The 22,083-nt window shown below is 34.2% G+C and overlaps 1 protein-coding gene across 8 annotated transcripts in view; it reads right to left on the minus strand.

Moving 5' to 3' along the window:
• TRDN (triadin) overlaps positions 1–22,083 on the minus strand; it is a 373,155-nt gene that overhangs the window by 244,435 nt on the left and 106,637 nt on the right. For 6 of the 8 annotated variants that reach the window (XM_082668823.1, XM_082668822.1, XM_082668821.1 and 3 more), the window contains exons 7-9: positions 18,739–18,798; positions 10,329–10,511; positions 4,357–4,416 (exon numbers count right to left, since the gene is read on the minus strand). In XM_082668823.1, the coding sequence (XP_082524949.1) occupies positions 4,357–4,416; positions 10,329–10,511; positions 18,739–18,798 (303 nt within the window). The remainder of the gene's footprint in view (positions 1–4,356; positions 4,417–10,328; positions 10,512–18,738; positions 18,799–22,083) is intronic. The other 2 variants (XM_082668827.1, XM_082668826.1) reach the window with 2 other exon arrangements.

Below are 22,083 nucleotides of genomic sequence, written 5' to 3' on the forward strand. Positions count from 1 at the left end.
TTTTTGGTTTCTGTATTCCTTCACCCACCATAGTGCGTTTAATATTACTCAAATTGTAAATACACATTGCTTGGGAGACTTCTATGAAATTGTGAAAACAGTCTACCAGCAATGTCTGACCTGTCAGAGGCCTCAGACCTCCTCACACTGAACCCTTTAAACATCTGCAGCTGGACTTCATTCAACTGCAACTTAGTATGGGTTATCAGTGTATTATTGTTATCGTATAATGTTTTCAGGATGGGTTGAAGCCTTCCCTTGGTACGAGGCTGATGCCTTCACAGTGGCAAAGAAACCGTTAGAAAATGTGTTTCTCACTTGGGGTATACCTTTCACAGTCTCTGGTGATCAAGTGATTTGTCCACTTCACTGGGCAAATCATTTGAGCCTTAGTGAAAACCTTGTAAACTTCTTGGAATTATCACCATCCCTATCACCCTCAATCATCAAGCAAGGTTGACAGAGCTAATGGAACAACTAGACTCAAGCAGAGCATGAATTAGTTACATAAGACTGAATGAGCTGACGAATATGATTATAATTTTTATGATTTTTTGTCTAAAATGTTACTGTTTTTTAATCATTTGTCTTCCAGATATAAAGAATTTTTTAACTTTGCTACTTATGACTTACAGCAAGTTGGTAAATCATAAACAGAATTAAAACATTTATCTTTTTCTCCCTACTTAATCGCTCCAGAACTTGGGAACTCTTAGCATTTTAAGGATTTTTTTTTTAATGGCAGTATAGTTATTTGCATAACTTCAATAAGAATCTTTTCTCTTTCTAACAGGACGAAATTGAAAACATTGGTTATATTACCAGGGCTTTGATTGGAGTCTCATATTTGAGGGATACATGCATAGACTCAGATAGGACCAGGCCACTTGAAGGAGCTAAGATTTGCGTTAGGGAACCAGTAAAGCTCCTGGGAACAGCCTGGTGCTTTACTTACAGGGTTGTCAGCAGCCTCACCGGGTGAGTAAGGAAGGTCACTTCCTGGCAAGTGCAGGAATCTCAAGATATTTTGGGGACCTTGAGAAGAGAGGAGTTCACCCAAATCTATATTTGATTTCAGGCGAAGGCTGATGACAATTTCCTGGCTTGACTATCCTGGCTTCAAGAGGCCTTTAAAAGTTCAATCTAGAGATTTCTCATGAAAAGTTCCAACAAAGCAGTTTAAAAGAGTCTATATGACCACTCACTATTCTTACTGTACTTATGTAAATAATCAGACCAAGTTTATTGAAACTAGACTTATTTTGCGAACAGATTAGTCTTAATTTGTCTATATTTGATAGATATGAGGGGGATTTTTAGAGAGGAAAATTATGTTTCAGTGACACACTTTTGTGGTTATTAGATTCTATTGCTGTCCATTGTCTTTTAAAGTTTTATTTTCTACCTGTAAACTTGACTGCTCCTGAATTCTTCTAGTTTTCACCAATATTTGGCTACAATTCTCCAAACTAAGGTTTCCAGTTTTTCTTCCACCCTTTTGATTTGGAATCATTGAGAACTAAAACTGCCCTTTTCCCAAAGCCATGCAAACTAAAGTTGGACAACTTGATATAAACACAGAAATCACCATAACAGCTCATGCACTGACAATCTTCATGCCTGTTGCTATGGCCAATCAGAAAGATCGCTAGACATATTCAAACTGCAAACCTGAAAAAAATCTATCAGATTGTCACTACCTGCCCCCACTCCATCTGAAGATGTCTCAAGTTGGATGCTTAGAAACTTTCTCAACTGCTTGCATTCAGAAACTGGGCCGATAGTCTACTCCAATCACTATTATTTTTCTTTTTTTCTATATACTTGTCTCTTATTAAATATCTGATTGCTTTCACAATAGGCCTAACTTTAGGAGCCTCATGAAATGAGACACAACTGTTTCACTGAGATGACCTATTCTCAGGACCAAGAGAGTGGTTCAATGAGATAGAGCAATCTATCAACTCAAATTCTGAACTGTGAAACTTCTTGAGGAAGTTCCAAAGGAGGGAACCCTGGGGGTTCAGAACAGACCTCTCCAAGATGTGCCACTTTGGCACATGGATTATTTTGAGCTAGGGCAACAGAGATCCTACAGGTTCAAGAGAAACTACGTCTCCTCCCTTAGCTACCTACAAGGACTTAAATTGGAGATTTTTCCCAGAAAAAAAAAGCTATTACCAGAACTTTATGTAAGTGGCCCCATCTGTATGGCAGGGCAAACACCTAAGTGACCAATATCTGCTCCTTTTAAAATTGTCCTGTGAATTACGCTCCTGCCCTCGAGAGCCTCGGGCCCCTAACTCATTTCTTAGTTCAGGATAGCAATGTATACCTCATTGTACCTTTCTGTCTCTGACCGTCTCGTGTAGGGTTCCTATGCTTATGAAATAATTTGATTTTCTTCTGTTAAGCTCTCTCATGTCAATTCAATTCTTATAGCAGCTAGAAGAACCTAGGAGGGTAAAGGAAAGTTTCCTTCCTCCCAACAACAGCAAAATTCTCCTTAACTCATGCAGAGGTGTTTTTTCTGGTCCTTCTGAACTTAATCCATTGTTGAATTTTCAGAAAGAAACGAATGGCATTGTGACTCCAAAACTGTGAACATAACTCACTGCCTGTGATAACGCACGGTTATCTGTGCCCTGTGGTTCTCTTAGAAACTGTATTGTATAATCAATTAGTAGCTACTATGAATAATTTAAGTGCAACAAAGAACACATTATTTTCTTCAGATGATGGAATTTAAAAACTCATGCTCATCAAGAACATAGATTCATCTTGTGTGTAAGTAAATAGTTAATTGATATCTTCAAGTTTGGTCTCTTAAAAAAGCAAAATATGTGTAGAGTATGAATTTCTTAAACCATCACAGCTGAAAAAATGGGCAACAACCTGCTACCTAAAACTGACTTAATGGTATATAGAGATAGGGACCTGTCAATGTTGATACGTTCACTTTACGTGGGATGCTCGCCCAGATGGGCTGTGGTGAAATAAATGAATTAGAGAATAAAGCTATAATAGCACTTTGTTGTGCATCTATTAGATGCTTTATCAACAACTTTGTAAGTTTATTACTGTAATCCCAATGTATGAACGCTGAAGATCAGATGGGGTTCAATGATTTGCTGAAGGTCCAGTGCTAGAAAGGGATGGGGTCAAGAATTATATCTGTATTTGTGTCCAAAGCCCTCTCTTTTCACTATATTAAACTACCTTCCTCAATGCTTCCATCTAATTTTATTATGATACTATACACATACGTTAATATTAATCATTTCTACCAAATGAGTAATTTTACTTTTCAGTGTTTTTCTCATTTCAGTTTCTAACCCAATAAGAAAGTTAAAAAAGAAGGATAAGAAAGTAAAAAAAGAAGTAGAGGAAGAGGAGGAAATTAACTTGAATGAGTTACTAAAATTAAGTTTTCCTGAGAGCCAAAGTTCTCACGATCTTCTAATTTTCCAGGACCTAGATGTGTCATATATATATTTTAGATATAACATGCCCTTTTGCCATTATATGCATGAATTATAATTGTACATTTTAGAACGATTTCCATAAAAATAGTTAAGAAAACAAAATATAGTTTGCTTTAAACAATCAGCTTCAATTATTCTAATGTAAATTAGTTCCTACCTTAACAATACCATCTTCCTAGAAATGTTTCCCCAAACATGAACATAGACTATCAGTTTTTAAATCTGAAAAAGGCAGAGTACAAGCAATCAAATTAATTCTTAATTAAGATGTTAGTAAAGAATCCCCTGTTACACTCTAGGCACCATGTAAAGACAGGAGAGATGATAGATAAATTCCTTTAAGTAAAAATACTTCCCCACTGTGTTGACTATTAACTCCAGGGTTGACTATCTCCATCAATAGTAGTTCTCTGGAGTGGTTAACCCAAGATCATATGCAAGTGAGAAAATCAAAAAAGATTAAATATTTGAAATATGATGGATTTTAATATGAATTGTGTTCACTACCAAAAAAAGCAGAATGCTTTCATTGTCACATGTCTTTTATTCTAAGTTTACGAAGAATAAAATAAGATGATTCACCTCTTCACTCTAAGATATTATTAAAGATATTAGCATTTTTTGTATATAAAGATATTAGCACGTTTTGCTTTCAACCGACTTTATTTGCAACAGGCCATGCAGTCATAGCAAGTAATATTAAAGGCCCTAATGCCAGTTATTACTTCTGGTTTTCATTGGTTTTATTCTAGATCTGCACATGCATTATGCAACGTTTTTTAAAAATGAGCATAACAGTTTAGTACATAAAAAACAGACAACCTTAGAAACAGACTATTAAAAGAGACAAATAAAAGGACTGTTTGAATACCTGGTTTTAAATCCCCATGGGCAAATATGTCAATCATATATCGACAGAATGCATACTGATCTGACAAAAGTAGAAAGAAAAAAAAGCAGTGAAAAAAATGTCATTGACACCTTTCCTTTTTCCTAGGGAAAGATGGCTTAACAAAACAAACAAAGTAGCATAATTCTATTTTAATTACTACAATATTTTCTGTGAAGGAATAATTTGCACATATATGAACACACGGGAAAAATAATAAATTTAAGTTTCCATTTATTCCATACAAAAAGAATAACCTTAAAAATTGAAACAGACTAGTTCAGAGTAATATTATAGTGTTTTTAAAAATCAAAACCTTTTTCATCAAATTTATTATTAGTCATCATATTTAAGCAATTTTTCTCATTGTCTGTATATATACTTCCAGTAATGAAACAGAAGTTTCACAAGAGGAAATTGTTTCCAACTTGGAATGTTTTACCAAATATTCACTCCCAACCCTTCATCTCATTGTCTAAATGAAGCCACAGAATGTTTCTTGAAAAGGCAAGCAGGAGGGCTAACCCCTTTGCAACCTGTCAGGGGTCTTCTACGTGGAGATTCTCTTCAATTAGAAGAGGAAATCCAGAAGAACAGACTTACAGCACTAAATAACATGATTCTTAAGGTAATTGATTGGGTAATCTTTATTAGAAGATCATCTTATGATCTTGATTAGTATATGGTCCATGGAAAAAGTAAAAAAAAAAAAAAAAGAGAAACAGCATAGGATTTGAGCTTTTGAGGCAGACTTTGTCAAAAATTATTTCAGGAGTTTGTTTTTTCATTTCCTTCTAAACTAAAGACATTGTACTGAACTTTAAATTTTCATATAACTTTAGATTCTGCCGAGGTCATTCCAATCCAAATTTCAGTTGATGAATCATTCTATAAGCTTTACCGTATCTTCTTTAAAGCTTGCAGATTATTAAATGAATCTTGTTCAAAATGATTTACAGTTAAATGTTTCTAAATAGGCATCTTATTAATTCAATAAATCCAAAGGCAGCTTTAGGATCAAGAGAGTTTATTGAATTTATACAATATGACATACCCTTAAGTGCTTTAAATTATGGATATCAAACCTATGAAATAACGAAACCTGTTATTATATAAATACACACACAAGGATTTTTGTAAACCTCATTGTTTTTAGAGTATTTACAGTATTTTTAGAGTAATCCATTTTATTATGAGACTCCACCTTTGAAAAAAATGTACTTATTGCAGAAGGTGTAAAAATATAATTCTTTTCATTAGTACCTAATGAGTAGGCCAAAACTCATAAAGTTTCAAAAATTTGCATGGATTTTGATTGTTGAATTGGGTCTCACTTCCCCACGTGTGAGGTGGGGAGTGGGAGGGAGTTAGCTCTCGGATCAGCCCAAGAATTTATTTGCTCCTCAGTGTACTGGCAGTTATAACAGGGGTTTCTGATCCCAGGACCTGGGAATCCTATGATACAGGAGAGAAGATGAAGGTAGAGAGTATTTTCTCTTTTCTGGGCATAAACCTTTTCCTTAGCAAAATTGTAGAATGAGCCATTTGACTCTAAGATGAAAAACTGTATTTCCCTTAAATGGCAAACTTGAGGTTGGGCAAGGAGGACTTCCTAAAATCAGCAGGCTTTCTCCTTTGTTTCAGTAGTTAATGTGACTGATCATTTTAGATGTGCCCTTCCTACAACTCTAGAAGTAGTTCTCAAAGGGAAATTTAAATATCAAAAAGATGAGGAATTTGTTAAAATGCAGATATTTTGGCCTAGTCATGCAAAAAAAAACCTTACAATTCGATGGGTCTGGACCCTAGGAATATGCATTTTTGACCGACTCCTCAGAGGAATCAGATTAGACCACACTTTCAGAATCATTGATCTAAAATTGCTCAAAATTTCTTTTCTCACAACATTTCTAGTGGTATCATAGCCCTCAGCAACAGCAATGGAGAAAGTATGTACCTTAGAAGTTTAGAATGCAGGGACTTCTTGAAATTTGAAGGGTTTGGACTATCCCCCAAAATGAAATATTGTGCTCTGCCCCAAGCTGTGATAGAATGTTTATATACATAACATGTGGAATACTTTATTGAATTAATTAAAATCTTCATGCTTCAGAGATTCTTCTTTAACTGAATGCTAAGAGTGTAATGATGCTATTACCAAATTATTACCAAAGTAAAATGCTTATATTTCTTACACCAATATTTTCTGGATCCAAAGTCATTTGTTTAATTAATGCACCAGTAGTCCTACAAGTTTCCAATTTAAAAAAGAAAATCTCTTAAGAACTCAAAGAAGGTTAATATTTTTAATCTAGAAAATTGAGTTACACCATGTAGGAGGTTTCTTTTATATTTAAATAATGCTGTGAAGTTGCATTCTAATGGCACCAACATATCAATAGGAAGATAGAGAGTATTTTTACAAAATTTAAAGTTAAGAATTTTCTTTTTTGGCTGCACCACAGGCATGCAGGATCTTAATTCCCCCACCAGGGATAGTACCCGTGCCTCTTGCAGTAGAAGCATGGAGTCCTAACCACTGGACCACCAGGGAATTCCCAAAGTTAAGAATTTTCAAATATTTTAAATTAGGATGTCCATTTCCACCTGTCTTGTGTGTTGACCTTAACAATGTGTAAGAACTCTAGGCAGGTATGTGTTGGGCAGTCCCCAGTGTGTCTGCTTCATCTGTCTAAGGATAAAGCAAAACCAAGTCTTCCTGATTTTGGAAAGTTCATTTTAAAGAAATGCTTCTTTAAATCCAACTCAAATATTCAAACAGGACATTTTTTTCCTAAAGAAAATCTGAACTGTTCTATCATTCTTTCATTGTTATGTGACAATAATTCACATAAGGTAATTTCATATCTCGTCACCACTTCTTATTACTTTTTTCCCCTAATGAACATCTTTCTAGGAATACCACATGCTGTCCATCTCTCCCCTTCCTGATCCTCAGGGACCACTGATGGATGTCATTCAGCTGCTGCCTTATTGGTATTCCCTGTGGAGTAGCAGCTGAGAGAAAATGCATTCAGGGTGTAGAATGTTAACAGAAAATAAATTTTAAAAAACCTCTAATGAGAATGGGGCATATGTGGTCTGGTGCTCTATGGCAGATTCACATTAGCTACAATTTCTCTGCTTGCCACAAACAGTTGTTAAAAAAAAATAAGAAGGAAGAAAAGAAAGAATGAGCATAGCAGTGGGGAGGTTTGATTTTTTTCCTTCCCCACAAATTTGCCAGAGACCATCAGAAAATCAGAGAGCAATACTTGATCGTGCTGACCCTTCTTACCCTACTTTAAACAGATTAAGAATGGTCCATAAAAACCAGATTAGGTAATATATTAGAGTGTGTCTAAGTTTACAGTAGGCACGTACAAATATATGAATCTTATTCCTGATGCTTTAGTAGAAATAGTGTTTATATATACAATGTTAAAAATAACCATATATGAATGTATATGCATGTATACTATATAATAAAATAATTGCCAATAAGTGTACTGCTGCATGTAAAAATCTGTGTCCAGTGAATAAAAGACCTATAGAAGCAATTTATTTAAGAAGAACTATTAGAAATCTATAGGAAAAGAATGTCAAATTCTTTAGGTCTAGCTTAAGCTAAGCAAATAAATAATCCCTTGTCTAAAGGAGAACCAACTCAACAATTTCACTAAATCATCAATACAAGTCTCAAAATCAAAGTCACCTCACAAGTAGATTATTTAGAAAGCACTATGTCTTTATCATGTTTGAGTTAAAACTATAATGCAATTAGGTTTTTTTATAAACAAATGCTGTTAAATCATAGCTTAAATTTTTTAAAATGACACATTTATGTGTCTGATCAGCTATTTGAGGTAACATTTTCATTATTTACCTAATAATACATTTATCTAATTGATGGTAGATCTCAATAGAGAGCCTTAATTTAGCAAATGCATTTGTTTAGCTGATAAAATCACATTTGTGCTTTTATTTAACTCTAAGTGATATCTGAATGTCTTTTAATAGATAAATAGCTCTTGATATGAAAATGAAAACAGTAGATTGAAAATGGAAAGGTAATATAATGCTATCTTCAATACTGATTACTGATAGGAATAAAATATAGTATATGTGACCCAGACATATTATTTGGAAATACTTTAGTGATGTGTCTTCATCAATAAAATATGGCCCCCAAATAACTAAGATAGTAAAAATGAACATCCAAAAGTGTACTCATATTCCTAGTTGCTAGATAAGTATTTTGGTACTCCCATATATAACTGGAATGAATTTTTACATACTGTATTTATGGACAAAAAATAAAAATATGCTTGGTACGTTTAATCTGGTTTCATGTGATTATTTTCTTTTTTGTGTGATTATTTTCTTTCTTAAAAGGCAATCTAAAATGCAAAGTATTTTAGGATCTTGATAATAATTTTAAATAAGCATATAAGTGAATCAGAAGATTAATTTTCCTGTCTTCTATCACAATAAAATAGTCCATTCAAAATATTTTCTCTTTATTTACTATATTTTTCCTACTCAAATTATTGCATAAATAACATACAGCTTTGTTAGAGATGATAATTAATATTTTTAATTGATTCAAGGCAATATAATCATCTTTAAAATTGAAGAAAGGTTTTTGGGCTCCAAAGATTTAATCACTCATATGCTTTAAATATCAGTATTACTTTAAAATAAAAGAAAATTAGTTAAATTAAAATTTTTGTGGACTACTACAAAAAAAATCTCTTCCTTTCTTCTTTCCTTCCTTCTTTTCCTTTTTAAAATAATTTTCAAAAAATACACCTTTTCCCTCATATAAATAAATGTTTCCAAATATTACTTGTGAATTCAGGGGAAAAAGTGATTCAAAGATAATATACAAGAGTGAATTGCAAAGACAAATGCCATATAATTTCACCTGTATGTAGAATCTTAAACAAAAAGAGTATAGATTGCAAATTTCATATCTTGTTTGTACCTTATAGTGGGGAAAATTATCAGTCTCACTGTCCAAATAGCTTACTCAGTAACAATATTTTTAATTTCTTTAATGCAAATCTTATGGAAACAATTCCTTAATTTTAGCCCTCAAATAAAATTATTAAAACTCTCAGAATAAGGACAAATTTTATTTTGCAACACCCCTAAAAAACATTTATAGGAATAGTCTATACAGAGCAAATCCCACATTCTGTGTGGGGAAGCTCAGGACTGTAGCAACTTGGAACCAGGAGTGGATTTAGGGAAGGAAAGATTCAACAAGGGCCAGAGATGTGTGACAATACAGCCCTCAGCTGACCTCTTAAAACTCCACCCTTTTATGCTTACAAGTACCTTTCTTTAAAGAATATCAGGTTTACATTCCACCTCCATGTAAATGCTCTATTTCTATGAAGTACGGATGTTAAGTTTTACATCACTCTTATTGAAAAGCAGCACAATATGTAAGATACAGAGCTTTCTATGGTGATAAATTTAGTCACTGGACAAACTGGATTTAATAATTCAATGTATATTCTAAATTATATGCTCGTGCAGAGCTACAGGAATGTGTGGATACTTTTTATGATACTTATTGTATATCATTTGAACATACACCCCTTAATAAACTCCTTGAGAATTGTCAGTTTCCTGCATTGCTGTTCTTCAAAGAGTACACAAAGGACAGAGTATGTGTCCTTTAAATAACTTCAGATACTAACTCAAATCCTCTTTTAAAAATGTTTCAAAATGCATCTTTAGGTATGTGAACATAGTTTAGTATTTCTATAAACAAATTTTAATTCCCAAATTATTGTATTTCCTTTCAGGTATATTCACTTATACAAGTCTTTTACTCCCACGTAAAGTCTGATCTTGGTCTTTTTTCAGTTTTTAATTTCACTGCATCTGTTTCTTGCCCAATACTCTCCTAGAACCTCTGGCCACCTCCTCTGAATGTTTACCTTTCTGTTCATGCTTGGACACCACTGCAGCATCTTTCTTGTCCTTCTCTTTGGGCTTAGGTGATGTTTTCTGTGCTTCTTTTACTTTTGCAGCTGTTTGCTTCACCTTCTCCTGTTTTGCAGCTTTCACTTCCTTTTTAATCTTTTCTTCAGTCTTTTCTCTAGTCTTAGCTTTCTTCTCTTCTGTATGAGTTAAAGAAAAGTTGAATTATATATATATATATATATATATATATATATTTAACCAATGCAGCATTTCATCTTTCATTGGTTGTTAAGAACACTTTTAAAAGAAAGAGAACAGAAAAACAAAACAATTGTGTCACTGACATAAATACTTGTGACTATCATTTGATTTTTATATAGTTTATGAAGTGGCATGTTAGATTATTAAAAAAATGTAACTAACTTGAAAGTTGGACTCTTTCTTAATTTGTACATGAAAACATTACTTTTTAGGTAGTCAGGAACTAAGTATATCAACAAGGAAGCATTTGGTTTCTGGAGGGAAGTATATATATAGACATGTTCAATGAAAAGCCATGTCCATACCAAAGAGCCCAATAAGAGACCTTTTAAAACGATATGATCATTTTTGTCCACAACTGAAATATCTTAAAAGTCATTCAAGAAACTGAATTGTCAACACAATATTTTTTAAAGGTAACTATTATGAAGGCAAATGTAAAATTATTTGCACTGGTAATGACTAATAGAAACAAAACAATAAAATCCATTAAGGGATAGCTCAGACATTCAGTCTCTAATGGTGTGACTTTAAAGCGATGGAAAGAGAGCAAAATTAAGATGTTGGCTCTTGCTTATCTTAATTGAAAAATAATAATTCAGGTGACTTTTAAAGCCCTTAAATATATCCTAGAAAACAGAAAGTGCTATAAATTAGCATATATGTGAATATAACTGGGAATGTGAACTAATCAGTCTGCGAATCTTTCAATTATTTTAAAAAAGCAATAATAATATAGTACACATTTGTGGAAAGTGTTTGTAATAGAAGTTGCATATTGGACATTATTTATTCTATGGGATCACACATAATCACTAGACTTCATAGTAAGTCTACTATAGTGTTGGACCCTCTAATGTCATTTGCCCATGTAATGGGTAGCCTTTATTGTGACTCATGTTGAAGAATCTGATGAAAATATTATAATCAAGCCTCTTGACTTTAGTACACTAAGCTAGGATTTGAGACTAAGACAAGATAATATTATGAAGTCCTGCAAAGAGAAGAATGAAAATGCTAATGCTTGATGCTTGTGAAACCACAATATCACCTGTGGTGCTGCATTTAACTGAATGGACTCACACCTCCCAAAGCACTGTTAAACTTCACAGGGAAATCTTGATGCTGTGTTAGGGGTAGGGGATATTTCTATCAAAATAAATTGGGAAACACTTAAGCTAAACTGGTTTCTTTACTATGGAATTTCTCAAAGCTAACGTGCATTAAGAATCTTCAAGGAGGGAGATTATGCTACCCACTGTTTCCCAAAGTTACTGACCATAAAACTCTCATAGAAGCATCACCCAATTACTCCACAAACTTCCAACATCTTTGTGGCTTCTGTGACTACAGTCAACTGGGGATTTTCTTCTACTTCCTTTAAACCTTTTCTAAGTTTCCTTTACTGCTTTCTGCTCCTTCCTACAGCAGACACATACATTTCTATGACTGAAACCATCAGCTCTGTGCAAATGACTTTAAATCAACATCATTCCAGGACCCCACACCAAAATATTTATTCATTTCTGCTTGGAGAGAAAGTTCCTCTGAGATGGCCAACAGCACCTCAGAGTCATACAATCCACATATGTTCACCTAACAAACCCCTCCAGAGAGCCTAGCATGACCTAGGCTCAGAGCCTGCTGCCAGTGGTCTGAAGATTGGTGGGACAATGTTCCTATCTGAGGAGAGCTGACTAAAATCCTGTGATACCCAATTAAAAAAATATGAAAACAAAACAAAACCACAAAACCCTCTGATATCTGGCTTCATCATTTCTCCTCTCACAGCATCTTTCCAAAAGTTTCTTCCTCCAGTAGGCTACTTTCTTTTTTAAAAAATATCTCATGTATTTTCCACATGTCAAATATTACCAAGCTATACTGTCTATGTTTTTCATATTTTACACACATATAAAATCCCTTTGTGCTCAATTCATATGCAGCAAATGACTCTGCCATTGGAATTAATCATTTCTTCACCCGAGATTAAATTTGTCTCAACTTTTTTTTAGGTACACGTTATTCCCTACTATTTATCTTGTATTACAGATGGCTGTTCACATATCTGTCTTCCCTACCATACTGAGAGCAACTTGAGGATAGGAACTATATTATTCATTTTTGTAGCAACATAATGTCTAACTAACACAGTGCTTTTTCAGAGAAAACAAAGAATAAATGTTTATGAATGAACAATTTTGTTCATGTTTATGAATGAACAATCAAGAAGAGAAAACAGTAACTGTTTCACTATGTTCAGATCATGTGTACAACATACTGACATATAGATTACATATGTAAATATGTGTTTAGAAATGGGCTTGAAACAACCTGGAAAATTTGCCAACTGTTTTTTTGCTTATACTTTTTATATGTGAAATTATTATTTTGGTTACCCTAAATGGCACCTAGCTACTTCTTGTAGGTAGCAGTTGATTTAACCTTAGCTTTGTACTATGAAATTAAAGATATGTGAAATTAAGATCTACTTTTAGTGCCATTATAATTTATAAATGAGTAAAGGTAATTTTCTTAAACACAAGACTACATCTAAAACAAATTCTTTTTTTAAAAAACAAATTCATTTTTATCAGTGGTTTTAAGTATAAAAATAACAAATTTTTCTCTATCTATTTTAGACATTTTTAGTGATCTTCATCTTTGAAACAGATAATGTTGCCTCACATTTAAATAAAAGTGGGTGAGAACTCAACAACGATGTGGCTATAATGTGGAAAATACCATAAAATTAAAGCAACACCCAACTTATATTTATTTTTATCAACCTGGGTAGGTGTTCTTAAATTTTGTACCAAATACTTTTCCTGATTTTTCTCAAAAAGAATTTAAGTGACATCTGCACTTAGGAGTTCATTTAGGAACAAAAAAGCAAAAAGAATTGTCATGTTCAAATCACCCAGCTCAGTTTAGGGAGACATTTAATTTAAGACTTTTATCAAATGGAAAACAAATGGTCTAACCAAAAGAATGACATCAGCATATTTGATCCAACTTTGGAATTAGTAATAACTGTTAGCATCTGAACCAGAATCAAAATGTCTTAAAGTAGGGAAACCGCATTACCCAATAAACATACTAACATACTATACATTTTGGGAGTTAGGAAATAACCCATTTCAACTCTCATTCATTAAGGAACTACCAGTTGCTTAACTTTCTCTCTCTCTCACTTATATTCTTATTAAAGTATTTGTGATTTTCAGCAGGCTGGGCTGACTCATGATGGCCCTTAATGATTCCCACCTTCTGGTATGCATACCCTTGTATAATCCTCTCCCCTTGAATATGGGCTGGCTTATGAATTTGCTGCTAACCCACAGAATGTGGCTTCCATGATTACTTTACATAAGATTGTTATTCCTGTCTTGCTAGCTAATTTGCTCTCTTGCTAGCTGATTTGCTCTTGCTTGGTTTGATGAAGCCAGCAATATTGGTGAGACTCATGTGGCAAGAAATGAGGATGGTCTCCTGCCAAAAGCCAGGAAGAACTGAGACTCTCATGCAACAGGCCTTGAAGAACTGAATCTTGCCAACAGTCATTTAAATGAACTTGGAAATAGTTCTTCCCCAGCTGAGACTTCAGATGGGACTGCAGCTCTGTCTAACACATTGATCTCAGTTTTGTGAGACACTGTAAAGCAGAAGACTGAGTTGAGCCATGTCCAGATTCTTGGCCCACAGAAACTGTGAGATAATATATGTGTGTTGATTTCAGCCACTAAATTTGTGGTAATTTTTTACACATAAAGAAATAATTAATACAGTATTAAGTAAATATTTGGTAAAGGAATAATGGATGCTTGAAGGACTTTATTTAATTATCTTTGGAAAGAATACTTGATTTATACTCACTTGGGGTTTTGTCTTAGTTCAATTACATACTAGCTTTATAATCTGGACAAATTGTTTTCTCTCCCCAGAAGTAAATTTCTTCATCTGTTAAGTTAGGTAATTAATTGGGATAACCTCTAACATCCCTACTAGCTTTAAGTTTCAATTCATCCATCTTAACTTCAATAAAATGATGTTTGGTTACCTCACGGAAACATTTAGTAAAAAATATATCTGCCTCAAATATCTAATTATTTTACATTGTGTAGATAAACACATTAAATTTTGAAAATACATTCCAATTTTTATCTACATGCTTAGACCCTTGAATATATACTAGATTTCTAAAATATACTGATCACATAAAACCTATATTTTAAAATACGAGGAGGGAGTAGGAGATAAAATGGCCAAGTAGGAGGACACAGAGCTCACCTGCCCCCATGAACACATCAAAAGTACATCTACATGTGGAGCAATTCTCACTGAAAACGAACTGGAGACTGGCAGAAAGACTTTTTTACAACCAAGCCTCTAAGAAAGATACACACAAAATCAGGTAGGAAGAGAAGCAATTAGGTTGTGACCTGTACCTCTAGAAGGGGACACAGAAGAGGAGAAGGATTAACTAGGCTTGCAGATAACCCCCTAGGGAGTGAGCAGTTCGAAACACATATCAGTCACCGCAGTCCTCGGGTCCGACACCAGGAGTACCAGTCCCCTTAGCTGGTTTGAAAACCAGTGGGACTGATAGCAGGGCTGTAAGAAACCTAAACTCTGCTCTGGAAGAGTACACACATGCTCACTTACTCCTGAAACAAAGCAGAGGAAGCAAACTGAACTGTCTGAGATTCTAGCCGGTTTCCAGCGACTACCCCAGCTCATGCCCCAGCCTAAGCTGAGCACCCACTCTAGCCAAGTTTGCTCTGTGGTGCAGTTCTGCCCTAGGGCAAAGGCTGCCACAGCTGAGGAGAGTGCATGGTTATAAAGGATAGAGCCGGCTCATCTTAATTGGGTGACAGCAGTCATTCCTGGCACTTATGGAGGCAGCAGATGGGGAGTGGACCAGAATTCTGACTGGGGTGCTGGGACCACTCCAGCCTGCACCCTGAATAATGCTGAGTACACACTCCAGCCCCTCTTGCTGCAGCACTGCTCCGCTCTGTGCTGAAGGTGCCAATGCCCAGAGCAGGGAGAGCACACACTTAGAGGGAACAGAGCCAGCTTGGTCCCAAACATCAGGGCTTCTCCTCCAGCAACTTGGGACCTGATCCAGTCCCCAATAGGGTGGTGCTAGCCTCTGAACAGAGGAGAAGCCCAGGCTCACACCTGGCTCTGGCCGTAGACCCTCCATCTCCAGCTCCACATCCTACCACGGTGAGAGCTGCCTGCACAACATGGGGGAAGATGAGACTCATGCTCACGTCAGATTCAGCCCTCCCACCAGAGCCACTTGGCACATGCAGACTATAGGGGCACTCCCACATAAAGACACCCCTTCAAGACTGGGATAGGTTACTGTTTCACCTAATTTCATAGAGATAGTTGAGAAGCGAGAGGAATTTGTTTTAAATGAAGGAACAAGAAAAAAACTCTGAAAAAACATCAAATGAATCAGAGATAAATATTACCAGATAAAGAGTTCAAAGCACTAGTAATAAGAATGCTAACTGAATTAGTGAAAAGAATAGATGAACACCATGATAATTTTAGCAAGGAACTAGAAAATATAAAAAAGAACCAATCAGAACTGAAGAATATAATAACTGAAATGAAAAACACACTAGAAGGAATTAACAGCTGACTAGGTGATACAGAAGAATGCTTAAGAGATCTGGAAAATAAAATAATGGAAATCACCCAATCAGAACAGCAAAAAGAAAAACAATTTAAAAAAATGAGAACAGTTTAAGGGACCTCTGAGACAACATTGAACAACCCAGTGTTCACATCATAGGGGTCCCAGGAGAAGAGAGAAAGGGGTCGAAAATGTATTTGAGGACATTATGGCTGAAAACTTCCTGAACCTGAAGAAGGAAACAGATATCCAGGTACAGGAAGCACAGAGGGTCCCAAAGAAGATGAACATCCAAACATATCATAATTAAAATGGAAAATATTAAAGATAGAGAATTCTAAAAGAGCAAGAAAAAAACAAAGAGTCGTACAAGGGAATCCCTATAAGGCTATCAGATGATTTTTCTGCAGAAACTTTGCAGGCCGGAAGAGAATGACCTGATATATTTAAAGTGCTGAAAGTAAAAAACCTACAACCTAGGATATTCTATCCAGCAAGACTATCATTTACAACTGAAGGAAGATAAAGAACTTCTCAGAAAAGCAAAAACTAAAATAGTTCATCAAGACTAAATAGGCCCTAAAAGAAACATTGAAGGGTCTTCTCTAAGTGGAAAAGAAAAAGCTACAAGAAATAATAATCTATAGGAAAAGAAAAATCCCACTAGTAAAGGCAAATGTATAGTAAAGGCTGTGGATCAACCACTTAAATAAGCTAGTACAAAGATTAAAAGACAAAAAACTCATGAATTCATCTATAACTGCAATAATGGTTAAGGTATAAGCATGAAAATGTAAAACATGACATTAAAAACACAAAACGTGGGGCACTCACAGATATAGAGAACAAGTTAGTAGTTTACCAGTTGGGAGAGTGAAGGGAAAAGGGGCAAGATAGGAGTAGGGGAGTAAGAGGTACAACCCATTACATGTAAAGTAAATAAGGTACATGGATACAATACAGGAATATAGCCAATATTTTATAATAATTTTAAATGGAATATAATCTATGAAAATTTTGAATCATTATGTTGTATACCTGAAACTAATATAATATTGTAAATCAACTATACTTCTATAAAAAACATTAAATTTTTTAATTAAAATTAAAACATAAAAATATTAAAAAGACAAATATTGTATGACATTTATATATGGAATCTAAAAAATAATACAAATGAACTTATTTATAAAACAGAAAACAGACTCAGTCATAGAAAACAAACTTATAGTTACTAAAGGGCAAGTTGGGGAGGGATAAATTAGGAGTATGGATTTAATAGATATACTTTTCTATATAAAAACTAGATAAACAAGGATTTACAGTATAGCACAGGGAACTATAGTCAATATCTTATAATAACCTATAATGGAAAAGAATCAGAAAAATATATTTATATATTTATGACTGAATTGCTTTGCTGTATATCTGAAACTAATACAATATTATAAATCAACTATACTTCAATAAAATATATATATAAATAAAATATGAGGAAGCAATTTGAATTTAGTAGATAAGACTGAACTATCAGAACCTGTATTTTTCTAACATCAAACGATTTGTAGACAAACTTAGAATAAAAACTAGTTGATGTAATCTTCCAAAGTTTATAACATTACATTGATATTCTAACTGATTTTTTCTTTGGTGTATTATCAAGACAGTTAAGGCCCTCAATGCTTAAAATATTGATCAGGTTGATGCATTATCCTTCTTGGAAAAAGAAATCCTTAATTTTAGTGTTCTAAAATTAAATTCAAGGTGTAATACTGATCCAAACTGTAAACCAGATATGTTGCACTGGTTTCCTCTTGTTATAGTAACTACCACAAATTTAGCTGCTTAACCCAGCAACCATTTAATATCTTCTGGTTTCCACGGTTCAAAAGTCTTGCCATAATGTGGCTCAAATAGGTTTTCTGCTTAGGGTCCACAGTGCTAAAATCAAGTTGTCAGCTGGGCTGCATTTCTTACTGGATACTCTGGGGAAGAGTTGGCTTCCACACTTACTCAACATGTTGGCAGAATTCATTCCCTTCTCACACTTTCCATGTACCTCCCTCAATTTCCAAGCCAGTAGTGAGGGCCCAAGTCCTTCTGACACTTCAAATCTTTCTCTTCTGCCCCATCTCTATGTTTTTAAAGGTTCGCGAGATTACACTGAGCCCTGGATAATTCAGGATAATCCCCGTATTTTAGATCCACCTTAACTACTCCTGCAAACTCCTTTTACCATGTAATGTAACCTAGCTCAGGGGATGCCACCAAGGGATGAAGGTAATGGGGACCAAAATTCTGCCCCCCACATATGGGAAAGCTCTTCATTTTCTTCTCACATTTGGAGATGCTCTATTATTTTAAGTATTCAGTTTTATTATTCTTTTAGATATTAAATTTTAAGTGTAAGGCCAAATTAAATTTTATGTAAAGGAAATGGTGAATGCGTACAATCATCCAGCTACCTGTTACTCAAAATGTAATCTTTTAAAGTAAAAAGTATAATTTACCTTTTGCCACTGTCTTTGTTTCTGGTTTTTCTTTTTTCTCAATTTTTTCCTTGTGAATTGCTTTAACAGAAAATTTTATATTAGTATACACTCTTAATAGATTTCAAGCATTTTCTTTACTTCAGTATTATAGCCACCAAAATCATAAGCTAGTTTGAAGATTGATGACATTAATGGGCCCAATTCAGGAATAAAATATTATTAATTTAATAAAAGCTGTATAAAACTTAATTTAAAAGACTTGGCATTAAGACTTAGAAAGCATTTTGAAAGCTAGTCTCACCCTCCTGTTTAAAGTTATCATTCTAAGTAGAATTTTAGAATAACAGCTTTCAGGAAAGACAAACAGAGAGAGTAATTTTATAAGAATTTGTTGAAAGATACATCATTTTATCAGGAGGAAGCACTGTCTTTACAATTAAAAGAAATAACTATCAGGACTACAGGTTTGATTAAGAACACTGTGTCTCAACAAGGACACAATTGACTTTTAGGGAACAATTTCTCAGTATGAGGGATTGTCTTATGCACTGAAAAAATGCTTAGCTTCCCTGGTCCCCACTTACCAAATGCCCGTCATTCCAATGACATTTTAACAACCAAAATGTTTCCAAATACTTCCTAAGGGAAGCACCTATGGTTGAGAACCACTAATGGGTTATAAGGTAACCATCAAAGATTACTGATTGAGTGCAACTTCTTAACTGAATGGTACTTCACATGATACCTGAAACATTATACCTTCTAGTTGTTTATGTAATAGATTAATAACAATAATCAATAATTGTTTATAAAACAATATAAATTTATTTTATCAACTTCTATTTTACTTATATAGACTAGTAAAATCTTGTGTCTCTTAATGGTTTAAGTAAAGGAGTTCTGAGAAGTACAACAGTATGAGCAGGTTATCCTCATATTTCAAATGTATTAAACTGCGCGGTTTAGTAGTTTCCCAAATCACCATACATATTTCAACATTTACATAGTATTTATTAGAGAATAATAATGAGAGTTAAAGAAATTATGGAAAATTAAATGATAAGAGATTTTAATTAAAATAGTTGGGTTAAGGAAAGAGCCAAATTATTAGAGTGAAAAATTGGAGCCCTAATTATTTTCATTTCTCTAACTATATAATACAAATACTAATGTCAATCAGTTTTACTTGTATTATAAAAGGAAAATGATGTGCTTAAAATATGTATTTAAATAATTATTCTTTTAAAATACAGTCTATGAATGGTTTCCCCAGAATTTTGGAAAGATGATGTAAGCCTCATAGAAAGCTTAGGGCACAATGTCCAGTTGAAGTCCATGAGATCATGGCGGCTGCAGAGTTACCAAGACAGCAGTTTCCTTCCCCTCCAGGGTTTCAGCCTTTCCACCTCTCAGCCTGGCCCACAGTCATCTCCACTACCATTTGGGGTTATGAGTAACAGTTTGGACAATATTCGCTGAAGGAGGGCACAATTCACTCAAGGTCATTGGGCTACAGTATAACTTAGCTCATAAAAAGCAAACTCCTTTAATTGGTATACAGTAAATAAAAGGACACAAGTGTTTTGTTTCTGCTTTTGAATTTGGACAAATTTCCTTCAAATGTGTAATTTAGGGGCAACAAATTCTCAATTATTTTTCAATGAAAAGTATTTAGCCATTGTAAAGATGGAAAGAAATCACAAGAAATATCAGATTATTTCATTTAGTCAGAGTACACAGAACCTGATGCCGATAATTCTATATAAGTCAATAGCAGGTAGGAAATGGACACCTGTTTCTAGAACAAAGAAGATGGCTGTATTGAAATTCATGGATATTATCACAAAATAAACATTAATAAAAGAACAACTATGTAATTCATATTTTCAAATGTGAGTTTAGAATAAGGAAGAATGAAGCATGTTTCAACTCATCTGATTCCTAAGCATTGTAAAACATTCTAGCTAAGTGGAATGTTTCACAAAATAAAATTTCTCAGTAGGTTATGTGTATTGTGGATACATAAATCAGCTGAAATTTAGCCTAAATATCCTAGATGTGATCCATTCTAAAACAAGAGCAATCAAATTAAGTTAGAACTTTATTTTACATCATATGTTAAAATAGATTTTTGATGAATTAAAGTTAAATGTGAAATATAAGCCTAATTTTTTAAACTTGAGGAATATTAGTAATTACTGAATTAATCCTTGGATGAAGACTCAAGAGCAGAAAATACCAAAAGAAAATATAAACATATCTAGCCCCATAAAAACTTAAGAACTTAAAACACATACATATATCACACATATGCACTCACACATGTTTATTCACACAGATAGAAACCCTTACATTAACTACAAAACTAACTATATAAGAAATATATTTGTAGGGCTTCCCTGGTGGCGCAGTGGTTGAGAGTCCGCCTGCTGATACAGGGGACGTGGGTTCGTGCCCCGGTCTGGGAAGATCCCACATGCCGCGGAGCGGCTGGGCCCGTGAGCCATGGCTGCTGAGCCTGCGCGTCCGCAGCCTGTGCTCCACAACGAGAGAGGCCACAACAGTGAGAGGCCCACATACCGCAAAAAAAAAAAAAAAAAAAAAGAAATATATTTGTAAACGTAACAGATCAGTGATGTACACCCAAATGACACATACATGTATCATCAGGAGAAATGGGCAGTGAGTGTGAAGAGTTATACAAGAAATATGTATCACTAAAAATCACATTCAGATCCCTCAATCTACAAATAACAAGCAATTAAAAGATATAGTGGAAGAAAATATCTCTATTTAAATACTATGCAGCTTTTTAAAAAGAATGAGGGAAATATCTATTTACTGATATGGAAAGATCTCTAGGGTACATTGTTATAAAGACAGAACATAGGACTAAATTTTGTGTAAAAATAGGGAGAGACAATAATGTATATTGTCTTCTAAATGCATAATGAATTTCTGAAAAGATGCACATAGAGCTCATAAAAGCGGTTTACTGTGTGTATGTGTCGGTAGATAAGGAATGGGATCAGAGTGTGTGGGCAAGGCAGGAGAAAGCTTTTTGCAAGGTACCTTTATGTGTTAAACAATGAGTGTGCGTTGCTTATTCTAAACAAATAAAAACTAAAACAGCTTTAAGTCCAGTCTAATATATAATCACAGAATGCAAGTTAAGGTAATAAAGTACACTTCCTTACCTATCAAATAGGCAATTATTTTCTTAAATAATATCCTCATTGTTGGCTAAAGCAATCTCAGAATTGCCAGGGGAAAAACTGATACATTTCCAGAAAGTAAATTGGTAACAGTTTGAGAGTCTTAAGTATTTTATTTCCTTCAACCAAGAAATTGTTCTTTTCACAT

This window comes from Grampus griseus (genome assembly GCF_964374135.1).
Source record: "Grampus griseus genome assembly, chromosome: 13".
NCBI classification, from domain to species: Eukaryota; Metazoa; Chordata; class Mammalia; order Artiodactyla; family Delphinidae; genus Grampus; species Grampus griseus.